The 23,254-nt window shown below is 37.0% G+C and overlaps 1 protein-coding gene across 3 annotated transcripts in view; it reads left to right on the forward strand.

Moving 5' to 3' along the window:
- Nucleotides 1-23,254, forward strand: part of AUTS2 (activator of transcription and developmental regulator AUTS2) — a 1,108,223-nt gene that overhangs the window by 507,735 nt on the left and 577,234 nt on the right. For all 3 annotated transcript variants that reach the window (XM_032430787.1, XM_032430788.1, XM_032430789.1), the window contains one exon: nucleotides 5,072-5,107. In XM_032430787.1, coding sequence (XP_032286678.1) covers nucleotides 5,072-5,107 — 36 coding nt within the window. The remainder of the gene's footprint in view (nucleotides 1-5,071; nucleotides 5,108-23,254) is intronic.

A 23,254-nucleotide genomic window follows, 5' to 3' on the forward strand; every position in this document is an offset into this window, starting at 1 on the left:
TCTGATGCGCAGCATATTGATTTGATGATTCTGTACATCATGCAGTCCTCACCACAATAGTGTCACCATCTGTCACCATACAGCATTATTACAGTGTTACTGACTCTATTCCCTATGCTGTACTTTTCACCTCCATGACTTACTTATTTAATAACTAGAAGTTTGTACCTCTTCATCCCCTTATCTGTTCTACCCCCACCCGCCTTTCCTCTGACAACCACCAGTTTCTTCTCTATATTTAAGAGTCTGTTTTCTTGTTTGTTTGCTCATTTGTTTTGTTTTGTTTTTTTTTAGATTCCACATAATTGAAATCATATGGTATTTGTCTTTCTTGGACTTACTTCATTTAGCATAATATCTTCTAGGCTTACCCATGTTGTCACAAATCGCGAGATCTCATTCTTTTTTATGGCAGAATAATACTCCATTGAAAATACACCACATTTTCTTCATCCATTCATCTTGTGGATGGACTTGGGTTGCTCCCATATCTTGGCTATTATAAATAATGCTGCAATAAAAACAGTGGTGTAGATATCTTTTCAAATTAGTGTTTTCATTTTCTTTGGGTAAATACAGTAGTGGAATAGATCATACGGTACTTCTGTTTTTAATTGTTGGCCTGTTTTTACTTGAATCCCCCTAGTAGTAATTCCCATTCAAATATATTTTGTGTCTTCACTAGCTATTAGTAATCCTATCTCCAAGGCACATTTCCTATGATTAAGATTTCAATTTTTTTTAATTGTCATTATTTTTTAAAATGCTACAGAAAATCCATGAATGAGCTTGCTTTGTGACCTTTACTAGAAATGTACTTAGCCATGTGATTCTTGGCATGATCCTCTGTTTTTTACTCCCAAGAGAGAAAAGCCTAACAGGAAGGTGGGTAGGCAAGGATGTCAAACACAATTGGTGTTATGGAAGAATTTTTTAATATTCTATTAAATTAGCCCTGGGGTCAGAGCATATATCCTCCTCTTGGGGGTGGAGTACACATCCATCCCATGCTCAGAGAGCTGTAATAATAGCCATGGCCTCTCTGTGTAGATGTCTAATGAATGGAGCACATCTATTTTAGATGGATAATCAATTTTGAAATCCCTTGTTGTAGGTAAGCTGTTAAAACAGAAATGTTAACTTCACGAGTTTAATGAGTAGCTTCAATGATAGCTTAGTGACAGCGATGGAAAGAAAGTCAGGTAGGGAACAGTGAGGAAGAGTAGAATGAGGGTTTAATGAATATCCACTTGCACACTTGAATGTCAGCAGCAACGTTCTACCTCCTGGAAAATGTCTTTCAACTGTGCATCCCATTACTATTCCTGCAGCCCATGTAGCTTGGCGATTGAGGCAGAGTGTGTTTGTAAGAAAGCTCTCCTTTGCAACATAATGAGATCGAGGTGGGTAATTTGCAGAGATTGTTGGAGCAGTGGTCAAACCTAAAAAAAAAAAAAAAGGAGAGAGAGAGAACTCAGTGGAATGAAAAGACCATGTGAAACAGGAGATGGCTTATAATGAGCCCCGAAATCGCGTATCAGATAGCCAGCAGGCTGGCTTTTCCTCATATCCTTGTCTTCTCACTGCTAAACACTTCCTCTTGCTCTGTTTTCCCAATCTCTTTCTACCTCTCATTTCTACCTTGTGCATTGAAAATATGAATGAATTGGCATCTCTGCCATTTGAAAAAATAAGAATGAAGCCTTTTTCATTATTCAACAAAAGTATTTGCCTAAACATGGGTGTATGGTATTATTTCACATGCTTTTGAGTTCAAGGACACTTCTGTTTGTTGCATTCTTTTTTAAAACATGTCTAGTTTTTCAAGCCTCATTTTAACTCCTCATCTTTTCTAGATTCTGTGGCAATTTCTGCCATATAGTTTGGACAGAGTCTGCCTTCTTTCTACAGCAAAAAAAAAAAAAAGAAAGAAACCAGGAGGACCCCTCCTCATTAGATGTTGACCAGGGGCAACACAGAAAGTTGAAATGAACTTGATTCTATCAAATGGTTCAGTGGTCAGGGCATCACCACCTCTTTGCTTTCCTAGGCCTTTTACCTCTTGGTGTCTGTCTCTTTGCTATGTCAGAAATCAGTGCCAATCCCTAAATGCACGTCTGTAACTTAATAGCTAATGTAACACATTTCAAACAACAGAAAAGCTGTTTCTAGACATTCATTTTTATAGCATAATCTATTTTTGCCTATGGTATTCGTGGAATTTCTGACTTGGAAGAAAGATTAATGCTATCAAATATTTGCATCTATATTTAGATACAAACTTAGATTAGGCATTCATGATCGAGACTCCTTAGCAAGGCCTAAGGGATGTGATGTGTGTCAGGAGCTATCAGTAAAACCCTGACTCCTGCCTTGTGACTAGTCTCAGAACTTCTGTTACCTGTATCTGATGGTGGAGGTCTTGTTGGTGATCAGGGATAGTGTCCCAGTGAATACAAGGCCAGAGCCACATTCTTGAGGTTGAAGAGATGGACAAGGAGGTACCTCTTTTAGAGATGTTATTTCTGTTCAAATTTTCCAGTGATGATTGAAGGGAGCTGGCAATTAGCCAAGAAAAACATGGTGGAGAAGGAGTAAGAAGGGATATTTGGCAGAGTCGATTAGGAGGAATTTTAACAGAGTTTTTTGCCAGGTCCAGAAATCACAGGTTACTGCCCCCAACTTTTTCTTCTTTAGAAAAAGAAGTGAGTACAGTGGGTTGACAAATGTGGGTAGCCTCTGACCATAGGGTTCTTTATGCTTTCTAGCAAATTCTGAAAACTCTAATGGACGTCTAATGTACGTGAGGATATAGTGTCTGTGTTCTTTCATGTGTCTGTGTGTGCGCGTGGGGGGGGGTGTTATAAGGCAGGGTGCTTAAATGCTTTGTTGCATTATGTTAATTCCTCGGCAGTGCAATCAAATCCATGTCGTAATTAAAGCTGTCAGTTGGAAGGCAAGCCAATCGCCACGAAAACACAGCATAACAAATGAAGTGAAATGATTCTGCGTGTAGCTATACAATGCTTCGCCAGGCATGAAATTAAATAAGTAATTTGATGTTGACATCAGAAATTGAAATGATACCCACTGTTCCCTCATTCAGTCAGACCTGTATAAACAATAGCCAGAACAAATATGCACAACAAAGTCCTCTTCTCCACCCAGCTCCCTGAGTAATGTACAATATATATGCAAAATGAGTATAACAGAGCCTTCCGAGACCTGAAGGATGTAATTTCCTTTGGTATACAGTAAGATGATATGTATTGGGGGTAGGGAGGTGGGTTTGGAGGGGTGCTTCTGCTTCTGGATAAAATACATTTGCAGGAAGGAGGGGAAAAAAAAAACCTGAAATAAACAAGTCCCATGTTCTTTCTGAGTAGTTCATCCTAAAATGAGTTTACCTCCCCGGGGCATGACTCCAGGGTGGTGGAGACCTAAGTTGGCTTTTGCCTTCCTCTGTTCCATGGAGGGCTATGGGTACTGAAAACAGGTGATGCTGTCACATGGCTAATCACTGCGATAAGAAGCTGTCTCCATGGCTACTGTGGATCTCCCTACATACCATTTATGGGATCAAGAATGCAGCAAGATTTTTTTAAACCAAGTCCAGTGTGCAAGATCACACATCGATTGTCCTTTATTCTCCTGAGCCTGTCTGAAAAACCTAGGTGAAGAAAGTTTTGCTTTGGGAAGTGCATTTAGGAATGCCCTGGAGCATAGAGTTCTTGTTTGATGTGGATGCTGTTGATACTTAGAGCACTGTATTTCCTTCTCAGAAAACAGTTTAAAATCAAGAAGATTCACATCTGCTGTATTTTTAGAGATGCTAAATTCACCTGATCTTTTTTTTTTCCCTGTGCAATCCAAACTCATGTATTTATATATTAATTCAACAAAAACTTGTTACGGGCATCCTGTGTGCAAAGCATTGTGCTGAGCACTGGGGAAGCGGTGATGCCTTAACCGGATGGTCCCTGCTACCTGTAGTTGCAAAGCAGGGACAGGACATGTGGGTGGAAGAGCTAGAGGTGAACTGACCACTGCTTGGGGGTGGAAGTCAGCACACCCCAGGGAAGGGGTAGCACCTGATCCATGCTAGTCAGGGAAGAGGCCTTGCTGGTGCAAGGACACCAAGCTGAGACCAGAAGACCGCCCCTGCACTAGCATTCTTTTTGTTTCAAGCTCATTTGGGGTCTTTCTCATTCACGAAAAGGAGACTAAAAATTAAAACATTTGTAATGAGAGGTTTTGAGAAAAAAGAGAGACAGAAGTACAAACACGCATGGATCACAGACAAGTTTAAAACAAAACCAAGTTCTCTTTTTGGCCTCTTTGCCTAAAGAAGTGATGCCCTGCAAGCCTTTCAGAATTATTATTTTTTTAGTTTTCTGAGTGTCAGAACTATGGAAGCCTAAATTGATAATTATTATGACTAAAACCTTCGGGAAAATGGTGCTTTTCACTGCTTCCCTTTACCCGCACATTCTTTGCATTTCATTCTACTAATTATGTTTACAAAATGTCTCATTTTTGAAAAGCGCTCTGTGTGTACTAACTGGTGCCTTTAGGGAATAAACTGGCAAGTAGGTCATACACTGGAAAAGTCATCCAAACCCACTGGGCTTTTATTTTCAAGTCAGTCTGGGCTTTTTCCTCTTGCCTGCCCCTTTGCGGCCACAAAACTGAGTAGCTTGAGACCAGGGCCTTGAATGTCAGCAAGTCAGGGAGGCAGGCTGATGCGTGTCTGTTTAGTCTCAGTGCAGGGCGAAATGCCATCATTAATTCATTACCCAGCTGCCTGTCAAATAAATTGGCAATTACGTCCACCGCAGAAGCTTGGAATTCAGTAAATAGCACGTTAGCATCTCTGAGTTGTTGAGAGATGTAAAGGGGAAAATTAAGCCAACACGGTGTTTGTTTCAGTAGCAGATGACAAGGGGCAGCATACACTAGTGATGTGATGTAGCGATGAAAAACCTGCAAAGGGCTGGTAATGAGCTGTGTGGATTGGAACGTGTTAAAAACCATTGCTGATTTTCCACTTTGTCTTTATGCTTTATTGCAGAGTTCAGCTCCTTCCAGCTTGGGAACAGGCTACTTCGTAAGTTTATCTCAACTTCCACATGTGTGCCTTGCGTTGGCCTTGATTTACCTCTATAATGTTCACTCATTAGGATGTGAAAAAAAATACAAGAAATCCCCTCTCAGTCCTAAAGAGCAGACTGATAGGCATCCTTTCATTGGGATTATTTTATTTTTAAAATACATAAGCTGTGGGACCCTAGGGATCCTAATTCAGTGTGAGATGTGGTTCGCAGGGCACTTCCTCCTTCCCCAGCAGTGTAAAGGAGACCTGATTGGTTTACACCACTTTTCCTACATAATTGTTTTTTTTTTTTTTTAGTGACAAGTGTCATGTGGAGGGTGGAATTCAGATTATGCATTGAGGTTTTTATTCACTTTAAAGATCTCTTAAAGAACTTCCCTGCATAATACAGTAAATTGCCTTTTTTAAAATAATTTTTTTGATGAGAGGTGGTGTTTTAATGGATGTTTTCCCTTACAGTGTGAGTTCACAGCCTTTAGATTTCCTTTGAGCAATCACGAACTCCTCATTTTAGCAAATCCAAGTGTGTTATTTTATTTCTAGACATTTCTCTGCCCTTCGAGAGGGGTAGGGATGGTGTCCTACCTCAGGGATTATCTCATAGATATTTTTCTCATAGAGAAATTGTCACTTTATTTCTTTTATTGATAGCAAAATTACCCTTTCTGGATTCAATAATCTTTTTTCAAGATCTAAATAAAAAAGAGTTAGAAATAGGCATTATTTACACAACAGGAAAACCTGTCAATGTGGAGGTTTTTTGTGGTATTTAAAGGAATCTGATTTGTGTTCTGAATGATGAACACTGATACTCAATGCCTGCTCAGCTTTTTCTGAGAAAATAATGAAATCATGAAAATAAAACAAAGTGGAAAATAATTACTGATTCAGTTTAGTGGCCTTTAAATTTCTTTCCTCTAAAATGCTAATTACGCTGGTTTTCTTCTGCCCACACATTTCTCTTCATACATTTACATTAAATATATGAAAACCAGCATCATTTCGTTGAATGATAAGTCTTTTCCAAGCTTGGCAGAAGTAGCGTATTCTAAATGTTGATTTTTTTTTTTTTTATCTTAATCTATGATAATGAGGAGAAAAAGGGTAAGGATAAAGATTTTTTTGTACCTGCTTAATACAGTCAGCACGCTTATCCTTGCTCCTTATTGTGGCTGAATATTCATGCTTAACAGAAACATGCAGGATGCTGAAGCAGTCGAAATAACAGAAGTGGTCCATCTGCCATGTCTTCACACCAGGCTGGATGTGGGTTGAGATGCTGGAAGTAAAATCTGGAGACTGCCAGTGTCTGTTCTCTGTCCAAAAGCTAAATTGTCCCTCTTGGCTTTCTTCAGTAGAACAAGGCCAAAACCACTAACTTAGCCCTTGATCACTTTGAGACTGAACATTCTAGTATTTTTTTTTTTATTGTCAGTATGATAACCCTGAAAGAAGAAAGTCAGTGGTAGAAACCTCAAATATTTTATTATGCTGTTTGTCACTTTTTTTCTAATTCCAGGAGTGTTTCTTTTTTATTCTTTGATAATACATTCTTTGAGGAAAGTCTGCAGTTACAAATCTAAAATGATTTTCATATTCACACAGTGTTGGAGGAGTATAAAAGTTTGTCCTTTGGTAAAATTGCTCTTAGTATTAATTGGCTTACATGAAAAAAAATCTGTGGTATTATTAGCTTACACAGAAAACATACGTACCAGATGCATGGTCAGCTCTGAAACTATGACCAAAATGCTCTACTTAGAATGTGTTCCCAATAATGGGTTTATTCTGTTATCGAAGTGCAAAATCCATTGATATTATTGCCAAGTTCTCATCAAAAAGTGTCTTCTGTTTCAATTTTCATGCCAGCGGTATCACATGTAACACTTGATTTCAGGTACTATTGGGGAGTTTCATGCTCTTCTAAGTGGAAATAGTATACTCACAACTTATAAGAGTTTTGTGTCAACATATTCTTTGTTGTGCTTTATGATCTGGGATGTCAATATTAGCCTTTACTTCTGTTTGTAATGAAGGCTCAGCATCAGGTAAGTGGAATGGTGATACGTGGGCTCTATCCTTACTTCTTTTCAGCATCTCTCCGAAGTGTGGACGGAGACACTTCACCTTCAGAGTCTCCGCGTTACTAATGCAATTGAATCATAGTGGGAACTCTGGTGTAAGAAAACTGAAGGCACTCCCCTGTTGGGTTTAAGGACCTGGAACTGTTTTCTTACATACTCTCCCTTGCCCCAGTGTTACTCTAACTTCACAATTTCCTTTCATTTAGCGTTTATGCTCTTAAAGACCTTTTAGTGAACTAGGGTAAAATGCTGATCGTTGTGTGTGCTAGTAAAATAGACACCCACCCAGGTACGTACACACACACACACACACACACACACACACACACACAAGCTCACGTGTGCCTGTGTACAACCCCGTCCACAACCAGTATATTCTTCTTTCTTTCGGTCTTCCCATTTATCAGTCGTGATGTTAGAGAATTTAAAGAAGAATCCTTTGTTTTTGATTTAGTTGTATTTGTTTATATCTCTTTGGTTTTGTGTTCCAAAGATGTCTGCTTAGGTCTGTTACTTTTCCAATTCATTTATAAGCTGAAGATTTGAGAAATGAGAACAGCAGCTAAAATCAGTATTTACATAAGCATATTGCAAAGGATTCTTAAAGTAGACAAAATAAAGAAGGATTGGAACAAACTTTTCACATTTTTGGGAGCTTTTGAATAATGTGGGTGTTATACACACAGAGAGACACACATATATATTCATTACATACTCATGCCCAGCTCATATTCTAAATATAAATGGAAGTATAGACTAGTTGGAATCTATTTGCTTTTTTTTAATTTTTTTTTTATTTTGGCAAGAGTACCAAAACTTGTTGGAGTGTGTAGGGTTTTTCTTTCTTTCTTTTTTTTTTTTAAACGTTAATGCAGTGAACATGTTTTCATTTTAATTTAAATGTTTTGGGCTATATTCTCTTCTTATACATGTATTTGAAGTGTTACTGTGCATAGTGGATAATTAAGAACTTAGAGACAGGCTGATCTGAAGCCTGGTTGTGTGACCTTGGGCAGGTTATTTAATATCTGTAAATCTGCACCCACCTACTAGAGTTGTGAATTCTAAATGAGACAAGGTGTTTAATGCATGCAGAACAGCTCTCATTAATAGCAAATTATTCCCATTATAGTGTGTGATGGACAAAACTTGGTCTCATTAAGTGGCTGTGTAATGTTGTGGTAGGTAGAGGATCACCACCAGAAATCAGTGATGTAAGAAATAAATTTTGGAATTTGTAGCTGTAGGTCAGGAACATTCTTACAGCTTTCTGAGGAGCCTCTGTGTGTTCGGTCAGCCGTATACCACTTTACTCCATATGTGAACAAATAAACAAATAGAAATTCACTCTCTGTGATCCTCTGTGATCACCATGATGTTAGAATGTACTATTCCAGGCTGTCCATGTATTACAGTTGTTTAATTTGTCCATTAAAGTCATTTGCTTATTTTTTCTCTCAGACTTGAGGCATTTAAAGACTGCCAATAGCTCTTGAGGTTGGGCTGGAAAAGTAAGAAAGATCGGTTCAACACCTTCAGGTGTTAAAAGGTTGTGTCCCTTATTTGCTGCTCCCTGACCCCCAAAAGAAAAGTGGTTGCCCTGGCATACCTGAATGAAGTAACCGAAGTCAGGAGAGCGACAAGACCAGAGAAGACCTCTCCTGCTTGCCGGTGCCAGCACTTGAGCCCATATGCCAGCAGTTGGGAGCTACTGTTGGCATAAGGGTGACTGACTTGTCCGGCTGAACTTGATCCCTGGTGTGTAAAGGAAGCTTTCCTTCATTCTGGTGACATGTCCTGCCTACTTTTCTGGAAAATTTTCAGCCTTCTTCCAGGTTTGAATCTAAGTGTCTTAGGCCCATAGTCTCAAACAGCTTGGATCCTGCTTTTGTAAACTCCAGTGATCCAGAGATTTTCCCTAATGGTTCCCAACTAATAACTTTAATTCTCCTCAATTGCATCACATCTAGCTAAATATAAATATAAATATACATACTTTAAGATTATCAGGGAAACCAGTCCACTTAAACCTAATGATTAAAACTACCACATTACATAATAGAGGGGAATTGTGGAGTGGTACACTTCTTAAAATGGGATGTGTGTGATTACTGCTTTCCTGTGCACTCAAATTACTTAAGAAGTTGTGTTGATAGTGTTGGTAACAGGCCGTGGGGTGCAAAATATTGACCTGTGACTTTCCATCAGAGCTATAAGATCATAAAAGGATTAAATTCTTTGCCCTGTTCTGTTTTTGACTATAGACCCTTGAAATATCTCCTGTTTTTCTTTGAATAACATGGGTTTTTTAAAGACTGGGCTTTCCTTTGAGCAGACACTTCTGACTTTTTGTGTTTCACTAAGTACTGAGCACCTTCTCCATCAGATATTGTTCTAGGTGATGGGTTACAGATGTGAAAAACCATGCCCCTCTCAAGAAATTTCGGCTTCTTTTGACCCAGGTCCTTTCTTTCCTCTGTGATGCTTTTAAATATTTTTGACACATTGCATTTAAATGAGAGGATTTCAGCTCTACAGAGAACCTAACATTCTTTAACTTTATAATGTTTCTCTGGGTTTTAACTTTAGAAATGTAGCTACTTCAGTCTGGCCTTGACAGCAACGCCATTCGAAGTCATCTTCCTCCCCACCTCCCAGTACTTGCTGGTGATGCTGGGAGAGAATTTTGTAATTCAAGTATTTAATCAAAACCTGTCAAATGTTTAAAGATAAATGATGCTGAGTATTTTAACACATCTCTCAAATAAGACTCTAATATTTGTATTTATTAATAATTAACTCTGGGTAAATGAATTATTGGCCATTACTTATTTACTGACAAGTTCCCATTATAATGGAAATCTCTTAAAAATCTGAATTCCATCAGAGATCTCCACTTGTTATGGGGGCATTTGAACTCATTGGTAAAGATTAAGTTAGAAAACAGCTCACCAGATGGAGAGTTCAGTGCATTTTAATTGTCAAATATGTATTAAACATCTGTTCTTCATTCTTAAGGTAAATAAGATGTAAGCTTGGCCCTCAAGTCATACAAACTGAACAGTTCTCTGAGAAGAGTGAGTAGAGCACTTGGGAGTATGTATAAGGGTCAGTTAATTGTAGGAAGCTTAAATTGTGCAGAACTTGATGGATGTTTAGATTTTCAACAGATAAGGAAAAGGTGGGACAAAGTTTGAGGCAGCAAAGGTAAGAGCACAGAGAAATGGCATCATCGTGTGGGATTGCTTTGACTGTGTATATCAAGTTTCTGGAGAAAGGTTGGACTTGGGTAGGTTAATTACAGGGAGTGTGAACAAAGCCAGGGAAGGAGTTGGGTGAGTGGGGAGGAGATGATTTATAGGTAGATCCAGACTTGACATTTGTGATCTTTTAAAAATGAGAAAGATGTGAATCCCAGGATCAATGACTGTGATGCTTCTTTTACTCGGAATAGGAATCCCAGGAAGGAGAGATTTGATTTTAGGAAGCTAATGAGTTTGGAAGTTAGAGGAGGTAGTTAGAAGTTTAAATTGTATATATCTGCAGTGGTAGTTCAAAGAGCTGTCCAGAGTAATGGGAAGAACAAAACATTGCCATGCAAATTGAAATTTATGTTAAAACTTGTAAAAAAAAAAGTAGTACCTTGTGAAAATTTCAGTATGTCCTTAAAACTCAGCCTTATGCTTATCAAAAGATATCTTTGAGGTGTGGTTGTATGTATAGTTTTGGGTGACGCCTAAGAATTACCCAGTGAGTCACCAAAGTAGACTTGAAACATTGGCCTCAGAGGTACCCCATCTCCCAAGTGAGCACACCACTAAAATATTTATGTAATATTTAATATACAAAAATATTTTTATGAATTTTTTTGATTATAATAATGGAATAAAATATTGTAACCCATGACTCAAAAGCTGGGACATAAATAATGATTTGGAAGCTACCTATTTACTGTGCAGAAACATTAGGGTAAATGCAATCAATTCCTCTCCCTAATGATAAAAAGTTACCATGTTTTTGAATTGTAACCTTTAAATACTACCCTGAATTATAATTGTCTCTTATAAAGTAACAAAACCTGAATCTTCACTTAAGTAGGTGTTTTGTTTAAGGTTAGGAACCACAGAATTAATCTTAGTTACCCTGGAGGGTTGGTTTATACCTGGACTAAGTATCTATATTCTGACTGACTCCTCTGCATAGTCACCAATAAACTCTAATTTCAGGGGCCTTAGACTAAAAAAGTAATTGTACATTCCATTTCTTTTTTTCTGTTTTTGATTCGGTGTGAATACTCTTAACTTTGGGAACAGGATCAGTGAGCCATGAACAACATACCCTGACTATATGAACAGTACAAGTTAAATTCTGGTGAGCAGACATTTAATCATGTGTAGGATCTCCACAGTGAGATGACTTTTCCAGCTCACCCTGAGGAAATTGTCTTCTGTGTCCACATTTTTATTTATTTATTTATTATTTTTATATATTTTTATAAAGATTTTATTTATTTGTCAGAGAAAGACAAAGAGCACAAGCAGAGGGAGAGGCAGATTCCACACTGAGCAAGGAGCCTGATGCGGGGCTCTATCCCAGGACCCTGAGATATGACCTGAGCCAAGGGCAGACGCTTAACTGACTGAGCCACCCCGGAGTCTCATGTGTCCACATTTTTAGTTTCAGCTTTTTCATGCAGGGCAAAGGAATTGAGAAATTTGGTGAACGGGATAATCAGATGAGAAAGGATCCATTGGTGTCTCCAGTTGTCACCAGCCCCTCAACACTCTCATCTTCTCAACATTTCTGTGAAGAGATAGGCTAGGTATTTTTAAACATCTTCTGTCTATGGGAATCTTTGTTGTTGGCTGTTGCAACTTCTAATTGAGGAGATAAGATGAAAATCCAGGTGCTCCTGATGGGTGTAGGGAAATAGCCCTTGGCCTGGTCTCCCTGTCCCCTCAGTCCCCTTCCTTGGCCCCTCAGATTTGGAGAAAATAAGTAATTTTGGGGGAAAAAAAAGATTTTACAAGCCACTGGACTAGATAATTGCTTAAAGGGCCTTTGGTTCTAATATTCCAAGATCCGTGATTCTAGGTCCTTTACACCTAAATGTTTGCCATGTGGGACCAATGCTTTCAATCGGTTTTGCTGCCTCTCTTAGCTCTCCTTGGAACCATAGGAATGCAAGGCCATGGTCCCCTTAGTGTTTAATGAACACTGCTCTTCAGTGTCAGCAATGAAAGAGATCCAAATTTTGACTGACCAAGTCTGCCTTTCTTTGAAATTAATAATGATGAGTAATATTTCTGTTCTTCGGTTAGGGTTTAGCATATAGAAATACTGAGGCTGTAACCTCATTCTCTTCCATAGCTAGTGTACCCTATTGGTCACAGAGATGATTCAGGAAAGACTTTTTAGCAGTATGCATCGAAAATCCCAGAGGGAATGGACAGGCCACTGTCATGGAATTCAGAAAGCGTCTCCTCTTCCTCTCTCTCTCTTCCTCCTCTCCCTCCCTCCCTTCCTTCCTTTTCTTTTTCTGACACTGGCTTCAAAGAAGTCATCCTATTCTTACTGGAGATTTCCAGGTTATAGAAATGTTGAATTAGTGGGTATGAGCAATATTATATAAAATGAGCTGTGGGCAGTGTGAAATACCAGGATTTACTTTGACTACCCACACAACCTTCATATTTGATAGATTTAACTGCCCTGGAGTTTCATGGACTATCCATCAGAAGCTCAGATCAAAGGACTCATTCCTTTGCTTAACTGCTTTAAAAAAAAATATTTTTCCTGAAATTGTAAATTAGATGCCTCCCAATCCATTGCATAAGAAACTTACAGCTTTGTGAAACACCAAGAGTATCATTTGAAAAGAGGTTAAAAAACACAACTGGGGCTTGTTAAAGAGGAAAAGTGCTGTTTTAACTCCAAGTGTCACATTTTCCTATAGTCAGCTCCAGCAGTAAACAAGAGTTATTGGAAGCTGAGATAGTTTGAGACACTTCACTTATCTCCCGATACTTGACTTCAGAAGCCAAACATTTAAAATGCATTTTGCTCGCGTAAAAGTGTTTATCCATTTAAAATACAATGTCGTTTTAACAAAAGCACCCTGGTGACAAGCTGTTTAGATATTGCACAGTTAATAAACTGTCAGGTCCTATACACATATACGTGAAAAGACCAGCACAGTTACCCAAGGCTTGGCATTATAAATCACTGTTAACAAACCTTAATTTGCTTACTAGGCTAATGAATGATCTCCAGTTTTCCTGTAGTAATTAGCTTCACTAACAGTCATGTTTAAAGGGACCTACCTCATACTACACTTAATTTCTGCTCTGAAATCTTTGGTATCTGGTTTGCAGGATGGAAACAAAAACAAAATGGAAAAAAAAAAAAAGCGAGAAAACAAAGCCTATTAGTCTCCATTGACAACTGTCTTGTGATAAATCCAGGTTGTGGCTCTTCTCAAGTAGAGACATTGCCAAAGGTGATGACTGTCTGTTAGGGCTTATAAACTGTAATGTGCTAGCAGATCTGCAGTGGAGTGGTGAAGCCAGATAATTGTAGTCTTTGCTGTCTAAATGTGCTACTGTGGGAGTGGCCTCTGATTTTAAGGAGCCATTAAAAATGCAGCAGGGCATAACAGCTGTGGCTCCTAGTGAACTCCTGATATTTCATATGTTCATCACATCTCATAAAATCTTGCCCAAACCAACAAATGGCTATGTGTACAGCTAGCCTGTCACAGAAAGAAATTGAGGAGAAACTGAATCATGCAGGTAGCATTACAGAGACCCACCAAGAACTCACCCAAGCCTATGGTGTCTCTTTTTACTCCCATGAATTCTGTTTCCATTTTAGTCCCTAAAGAGAACATTCACATTTTACCTTTTGCAAAAGGATCCTATCAGTAACCTACTTTTTCCTACCTTTGTGGGAAATAGGCCTGACTTCGGCAAGGGAAGGCAGGGCTGTATCCTGTGAAGAGAAAGTCATGGGAAGTTGGCATCTCAACCCTGAACCCAAAGGATACAAGAAATTTGGTTCCTTCATAGTTTATTTGAAATACATGTTAAAAATAACTTTGTAACAACACTAGCAATGTGATATGAAAACCTGATTTCTCTGAACAGAAGGAGCATTAATACTAGAACATTCTGGGGAGCAAGGGAAACTAGAGAAGCCAGTATGTTCTTCTAATCAAATATTAAACAGCTAAGCATCATGAACAAATAGAAGTCTTAAGCTGCATTTTTAAAGAGGCATAATATAGTCACAAATTCTTTTCATCTGTTGCTAAATTGCCAGCTTTCAATGTGGTAATTAAAATAGATCTATTATTTTGGCTTTACCTTTATAGGTTTAGAGTTAATAGAACCTCTGAGTCAGAAGGGACCTCAAAGATCACCTTGCCTGACTGCCAGTCTGAAACTGAACTCAGAAAACTAAGTACTGTTAGGGTAGGCTGACAATTAAGGACTATGACCCCTCTCGTCATCGAAGCTGTCCTTTATTGGCATAGCTGAAGATCACATCAGTTTGTTTTTTACCACCTACACCTCGCTGTTCTTTTGATTCCAGTTAACTAACAACGTGCCTTTTCCATATCTAGAATAATAACACACAGACACACACACACGCACACATATATTTTAACCTCTGTTGAAGTTCATCTTGGTACACTTAGTACACTTGTTCATTATTCAAAGCTCTGGAGATTCTACCATCTAATACATCATTGTTTCTCTTAACACCATGCTGGTGAATACTACCCGCCGCCATAAGTGTGACTTCCTCCTCTTCATCCAAGCTGTAGACTATAAAATACCAGTGCTGCTAGGTTTTCCTCATTGTTCTTTTTGTAATGTCTCTTCTTCATGGGATTTGATATATGCTCGCTGGCTATTACAGATTCTGGGTATTTATCTCCTTTGGTGATTTTTATGTGGAGCCTCAAAAAAAAAAAAAAAAATCAGACATTCTTCCTTTGTTTCGTTTATCCATACATACATTTGGAAAGGGCTTTGAGACAGTCTGTGGACATGCTTAGTATACTGTCTCTTTTTCCTTTGTAGTCATCTTTTCCAGTTAAAAAAAATATAACTGGACATTATCATGTGGACACCTTTGTTCTGCTGAAGAATGGCAAAGTAATTGACCATTAAAATACACTTACCATAGATTCCGTTGTGATGTGGGTATTCATAGCTAAGCCTCTTCAAATTATTCTAATATATGTGAATGAGCAGTATTATCTAAAATAGATAAAAGGACACACTATAAAAGAGGTGCAGTTTGATACAGTATTCATAACAGATATGCATGAGTAATAATTAGAAAAAAGAGACAGATGAAAAACTTGCTATTATTTATAATAGGTCTGTGTTATATACAGTTGCATTCTAAATGTGGAATTCTTGAATTGTGACACGTATTTAAATTTTGAGTACAGAAGACATAGTAAGTTTATTTTTGAAATCATTGCAAATTCTAAATTGGTCAGGCCATGAAATTACATTGTTTTTTTCTTCATCTTTCAAATGAAGGTTGGATCAAGTTGCTCTTTAAAAGGGTATTTCAATGTCAGCACGTCTGTGGTTGTGTTGGAAAGACTGTTGTACAACCAATTAAGAGACTACACATGATCAGGGACCATTTGTATAAGTTGTTTTGTGAATGAGAAAAGGAAGGTAAGTATCTTTTCCAAAGTCATACAACTAGGGGAAGAATTCAAGTTGAGAATTAAGCTTAGTAATATAAAACTATCCTGCCAAGAGGCTGAATACTTCACATTGAGCAATAGGAAAATAAGATCTGCCTTTTTTTTCCCCTTAAACTTTTGGAAACATAGGCCAAATGATAAGTTCTGTCTATCTTTGTTTTACCTCACTAAATAGACATCAAAGCAAGTGGATCCTTATCTTTCAGCTAAGGATAAAACCTTAGTTTTTCTCTTCCATAAAAAGGTTATATAAGGAGTGCGTGGGTGGCTCAGTCAGTTAAGCATCTGCCTTTGGCTCAGGTCATAATCCCAGGGTCCTGGGATCGAGCCCTGCGTTGGGCTCCCTGCTCAGTGGGCATTCGGCTTCTCCCTCTCACTCTACTCCTCCCCGTCCCCCGCTCATGCTCTCTCTCTCTCTCTTTCTCTGTCTGTCTCTCAAATAAATAAAATCTTTTTTTTTTTAGAGGTTATATAAGTGTTGTTGGGTTGTTTTTTGTTTGTTTTTTTTTAATATTCATGCCTCGTAATATGTATAGGCCAATCTAATTAAAGCCTCACCCATGCTAGACTGGGCCCCAACAAAACTCCGCTTAGGAAAGCTGCCTGGGAAGCTTATTTTTTTACTTTTTGTTTAATAATAACCTTCACTTTTTAGCACAGTTAAACATTTACAGAAAAATTGAAGTGAAAGTACAGAGAGTTTCTATTATCTTTGGCTCCCATAAATCTACTAACGACATTCCAAACCATAGGGTTACATTTGTCACAATTGATGAACCTACATTGGCACATCATTATCACCCAAAGTCCATAGTATATATTAGGGTTCACTCTTGGTGTTGCACATTTTTTAGGTTTTGAAAAATGATATGTATCCACCATTAGAATATCATACAGAGTAGTTTCACTGCCCTAGAAATCCTTTTTGCCCCACCTATTCAATCCTCTCTTCCCATTAACCCCTAGCAACCACTGTCTCCCAATTTTTACTGTCTCCATAGTTTTTCCTTTTCCAAAATGTCATACAGTTGAAATTACACAGTATGTAGATTTTTCAGATTAGCTTCCTTTAGTTAGTGACATGAATTTAAGATTCCTCCATGTCTTTTTATGGCTTGATAGCTCTTTTTTTTTTAAGTGCTGAATAATATTCCATTGTTTGGATGTCCCACAGTTAATATATCTGTTCACTTACTGAAGGGCATCTTGGTTGCTTTCAAAGATTAGCTATTATAAATGAAGCTGCTGTAACATCTCTTTGTAGGTTTTTGTATGGACATAAGTTTTCAGCTCATTTACATAAATACCAAGGAGCACAATTTCTGGATCTTATGGTTAAAAAGTATGTTTAGTTTTGGAAGAAACTGCCAAACTGTCTTCCAAAGTGGCTGTACCACTTTGCATTCCCATTAGCAATGAATGAGATTTCCTTCAGCTCTTTGTCCTTGCCAGCATTTGGCATTGTCAGTGTTTTGGAATTTTACATTGTAGTAGATGTGTAGTTGTATCTCACTATTTTAATATGTAATTTTCTAGGGACGCCTGGGTGGTTCAGTCAGTTAAGCATCTGCCTTCAGTTCAGGTCCTGATCCCAGGGTCCTCGGATCAAGTCCCACATGGGGCTCTTGCTCAGCAGGAAGTCTGCTTCTCCCTCGGCTGCCACTCCCCCTGCTTGTGCTCTTTCTCTCTCTGACAAATAAATAAATAAAATCCCTAAAAAAATATGCAGTTTTCTAATGACATGATGTTGAACATCTTTTGGTATGCTTGCCATCTGGATATCTTCTTTGGTGAGGTGTCCATTCAGGTCTTTTGCCTATTTGTTAATCGGGTTTTTCATGTTTTTTAAGTTGAGTTTTAAGAGTTTTGTTATGTACTTTGCATAATAGTCCATTATCAGTTATATCTTTTGCAGATATTTTCTCCCAGCCCGTGGTTTGTCTTCTCATTCTCTTGACACTGTCTTTCACAGAACAGAAATTTTTCCTTTTAATGAAGTAAAGCATATCAGTTATTTATTTCATGTGTTGTGCCTTTGGGGTTGCATTAAAAAGTCATTGCTGTACCCAAGCTTATATAGAGTTTCTCCCCTGTTATCTTTCAGGAATGTTACAGTTTTGTATTTTGGTCTTTGATATATTTTGAGTTAATTGTTGTGTAGGGTATAAGGTGTGTGTTTAGATTCTTTGTGTTTTTCTGTATTGTGTGTGAATGTCCAGTTGTTCCACCACCGTTTGTCTAAAAGACTTATCTTTGCTCCAATGTATTGGCTTTTCTCCTTTGTCAAAGATCAATTAGCTCTATTTCCACTTATTTCTGAGCTCTCTGTTCGCTGTGTTCTCTGTGCATTGGTCTGTTTGCCTCTTCTCTCACCAGCACCCCAGTATCTCAATTGCTATAGATAAATAATAAGTACATGAATTGATATTTATTCATAATAAATCTTGTAGTTATGTCAGTTCTTCAACTTTGTTCTTCTCCTTCAACCTTGAGTTAGCTATTCTAGGTCTGTTGTCTCTCTCTATAAACTTTAGAATCAATTTGTCAATAGCCATAAAATACCTTGCTGAGATTTTGATAGGAATTGAATTGAATCTGTAGATCAAGTTGGGAAGAAATGGCATCTGGACAATATTGCATCTTCTTATTCATGAACATGGAACATCTTTCCATAAATTTAGTTCTTCCTTGGTCTCTTTCAACAGAATTTTGTAGTTTTCCACGCATAAATCTTCTATATAAGTTATGTGTAAGTTATACATCTTGTTAGATTCATAACTAAATATTTCTTTTCGGGGTGTGCCTTAATTTCAAATAACACTTGTTCATTGCTGGTATATAGGAAAGTAATTGATTTTTGTAATATTAACCTTGTATCTTGCAACCTTGCTCCTATCACTTATTTCTAGGAGTTTCTTTTGGATTTTCTACATAGGTGATCATTTCACCTGAGAACAAAAACAGTTGTATTTTTTCCTTCCCAGTCTGTATACCTGTTTTTTCCTTTTCTTGTCTTACAACATTAGCAAGGACTTCCAGTATGATGTTAAAAAAGAGTGGTGAGGGAGGACATCCTTGCCTTGCTCTTAAGCTTACACAAGAAAGCTTTGAGAATTTTACCCTTAAATATGATGTTAGCTGTAGTTTTTTTTGTAGACATTCTTTATCAAGGTGAGAAAAGCTCCTTTTTATTCCTGCTTTGCTGAGAGCTCTTATCATGGATGGGTATTGGATTTTGACAAAAGCTTCATCGTTGTTTTTCTACTTGGTAATGGTGTGTCTTTTTTTATATATACTATTGGATTGGATTTGCTAATATTTTATTGAGGATTTTTATATATATGTTCATGAGAGAGACATTTTCATCTAATGTCTTTGTCCAGTTTTGATATTAAGGTAACGCCGACCTCTAGAATGAGTCATGAAGTATTCTCTCTTCTTCTATCTTGTGGAAGAGACTGTAGATAATTACTAAAATTTCTTCCTTAAATGTTTAGTAGAATTTACCAACAAACCCATCTGGGTCTGGTGCTTTCTGTTTTGGAAAGTAATTCATTATTAATTCATTTGTTTAATCAGATCTGTTCAGATTACCTATCTCTTCATATAAGAGTTTTGGCATAGTGTGTCTCTCAAGGAATTGGTTCATTTCATCCAGGTTGTCATTTATGGCATAGAATTCTTCATAATATTCCTTTTTTAACTTTTTAATGTCTATGGAATATATAGTGATTTCCCTTCCTTCATTTCTGATATTAATAATTTGTGTCTTCTCTTTAGACTTAGTGATTTTATCGATCTTTTCAAAGAACCAGGTTTTGGCTTTATTGACTTTCTCTCTTGATTTTATTTTTAATTTCATTGATTTCTATTCTAATTTTGATTATTTCTTTTCTTCTGCTTGCTTGGGATTTAATTTGCTGTAATTTATCTAGTTTCCCAGGATGAAAGTGTAGATTATTCACTTTAGATCTATCTTCTTTTCTGATATATACATTCAGTGCTATAAATTTTCCTTTAGGGACTGCTTTTGCTGTATTCCACATATTTGGATGTATATTTTTATTGTTATTTAGTTCAAAATATTTAATTTCTCTTGAGATTTCTTGTTTGACCCATGTGCTATTTTTAAAGGGGTTGTTTCCTGGGAAGGTTTTTACTACTCAAAACTGTCACTTTCAGAGCCTCCACCCCCTGCCAACCCAGAAGCACTGATTTGTAACAAGCTCCTCAAAAGACTCTGGAGGAGTCAGACCAACACATGTTCATAGACTTTAGTTGTGCACATATATAATGTAATTTGAAAGTAATCTCACCAGTTGTAATTATTACTTGATTTAATTACAAGCGTATTTGTGTTAGTTTTTATCTGCATCTTCCCTTTTCTTGCTATGGTATAGCTTGTCCAAGACTCATTTAGATATTTATCTAAATCTGACCCTGTATTGTATTTGATCCCTTTTCTGTCAGATAATTTGTCATACTTATGCAAAGACTTTTATTAATTTCTGGGTAGGATGCTGTCTTATTTGGCAGAACAGGAAGAAGTCTGCATTGGTTCTTGCTAGAAGGTTTTTTTTTTTTTATGGGTCCATTCCTCTGAGAAAATTGCTGTGAGTTTTATTTATATGAAGTTACATGTTTGAAAATGGAATCTCTACTTTTAAACCTGTCAATTTCTATGTACACAAGATTTCTTTAAGCAACAGAGTTCATTTAATGTTTTTATTCTTGATTCCATTCATCAAGCTTATTTCATTGTTTTTTATAATCCAGCAGTAGGCTCATTGTTGCCTCATTTACTCTTTTGAAGCAATGGAATTATTTATGTATTTTAACTTTCTCATTTTCTGCTTTCCAACCACCACTTCCATTTGGTCCTGTAACATAAAATTTGCAAAACGTGAGCCTGAATAATAAAGGATCACTTCGTTGATTGCTAAACATATATTATAGTGACTTTAAACTCATTTCGGGTCATCGTGCTGCCAATTAGTTTGATTACAAGCATTTAAGCTGTCACATATAAAGCCTTCTGCTTCCTAGGGTTTCACTTTCAAATCATGAAAACTGAGTGCTCTGTACTCTCTATGTATACAGCTCACTTTTAATATTTTAGTCAAAACCTATGCCTCATAAAGATCACCCACAGTTTCAGAGCCTGTGTAAAGACAGTGTGCAGTTTTGGAGCAGTGGCACAATTTTATTAAAAAATTTATTTAAAAATATAAAATAATGTTTGTGTGTACATATGTGTAGGTAGGTGACTGTTTAAAGCACCTCTTTCTTTTCATTTTTGGATATAGTCTACATTTGCAAATCATTAAAACTTTGGAATTTAAATATCATACGGTAACTGATATTTGGTCTGTGAGTGGAAAACTTTCAGAGAATAGAAGCAAAGGAGAGGTTCTAATGCAATACCTTCAACATAGGGAAATGGCCCAAGAGTGTTGGGAGATTAAAAAAAAAAAAATGTAAGTTTATTAAAGTTTTTGTAGAGTTGATGAGTTTGTTTAAAGATGTTTTGAAAGCAAGGGTAAAATCATGACTCTCATACATTACAAGATGTACATATTTTAAAGGTTTTATTTAACTAATAATGATGGAGCTTGGCAGATACTATAGCCAGTTCAAAGGAGAATCAAAAGAACAGACACAATTATAGATCAGGAATATTGAAATGAATGTGTAAATGGAAGATCAATTGACTTTGAGGGAAGTCAGTTGAGCCTCTACATGACAAGACAGAATTTGCTTGATTATATACAATAATTATTTTGCATTGTTATCACATATCTACAACTTACAGAGTTAGAAATTGGCTTTCATGGAATAAAAAAAAAACTTAATACTGAGGAATTCATCATGGACAATGCTTAGTATTCCCATGAAGCAAAATTTTTCTCCTATTTGATCAAAAATAGTCTCAAAGAAGGTTGGTTTCATTAGAATTGGCCTGATTATTTTACATGGGTGTAGCAAGAGTGTCAATTTACTATATAAGCCTTTTTAAGTTCACTTTTCTTGGAAGGTTTTACAAGCATTTCATATTGCACTTTTAGAAGTCTCTATTATTTGTGTCCTAAGGCTGGAAAGCCAAACCCAAGAAACTCTCTCCACCACCGGCAGTACCTGTATCCAGGGGACCCTCGAATAATACAGGTTTGAACTGTGCGAGGTTCACCAATATATGGTTTCTTTTCAATAAATACAGTATAGTACTGTAAAGGTATGCTCTCTTCCTTTATGATTTTCTTAATAACATTTTCTTTTCTCTAGCTTACTTTAAGAATACACTATAGAATACACGTAACTTACAAAATATGTGTTGATCAACTGTTATGTTATCGATAAGGCTTCTGGTCAACAGGAGGCTATTAATAGTTATGTTTTTGGTGAGTCAAAGATATATGTGGATTTTCCACTGTGTAGGGGGTTAGGGATGTTGTTCAGGGGTCAACTCTATTTAGGTGAATTTCTTATTTCTCAAAATTCCCCAAATATCCCAAGGTAGGAGAGATATTCCTTTCTGTTTGTACAGCTGGACCCTGTAAGTCAGATACCAAGCTAGTTTGTCTAGGGGATTTTGTAAGTAATGGCTCCATAAAGTCAACCTTAATTCCTTAACAGTGTCTAATCATATCTGATTAAATGAGCATTACTCTAAAATATGGCATTCCAGACAAGGCCTTAGACTTTTTCCAGGCATGTCCTGGTAAACAGGAAGACTAATTCTTATTGAACCTATGCAGTAACTATATTTACATGAAAAATAAGAAGACTTTGAGTTTCTCAATTCTGGGGGGCGGGGGGGGAGGAGGAGAAGAGCCAATGAGAATGAAATATTTTTAAAAATAAATATTATTTAATGTAATGTATGGGGATTAACATAACAATAAAAAATTTTAAAAAGAAAAAAATAAATATTATTTAAAATATTGTAGTTTATAAAAGCAGAATATACTAAGCCATTATGAATTATTGATAACTTCAGAAGAGAAAGAGCTTTCTTATATCTAGAACATTAAAAGAAGTAGAACATTAAAACAGTATCAGTGACATTCCTGACAAAACAACCAGTGAATGAACCCTCAGTGGTTCATCTAGCCCTGTATAATTCATTCTTGCTCCACTGGATCTTGGGTTATTAATCTCATGAATTTGTCTGCTTCTCAAGTAAGAAGAGTTCTGGAAATCCTGACTCAGCCCACCAGCCTGGTCTTAAAGTTAGCAATGACATCAGAGGCATGTGCACAAGAGCCTCTTCTTTGAAGTCTTAGTTATTTGAATTACCTGGTACAGTCCTATTACATGGGGCTG

Source organism: Phoca vitulina, unplaced genomic scaffold, assembly GCF_004348235.1.
Source record: "Phoca vitulina isolate PV1807 unplaced genomic scaffold, GSC_HSeal_1.0 scaffold45, whole genome shotgun sequence".
Classification (NCBI taxonomy): Eukaryota; Metazoa; Chordata; class Mammalia; order Carnivora; family Phocidae; genus Phoca; species Phoca vitulina.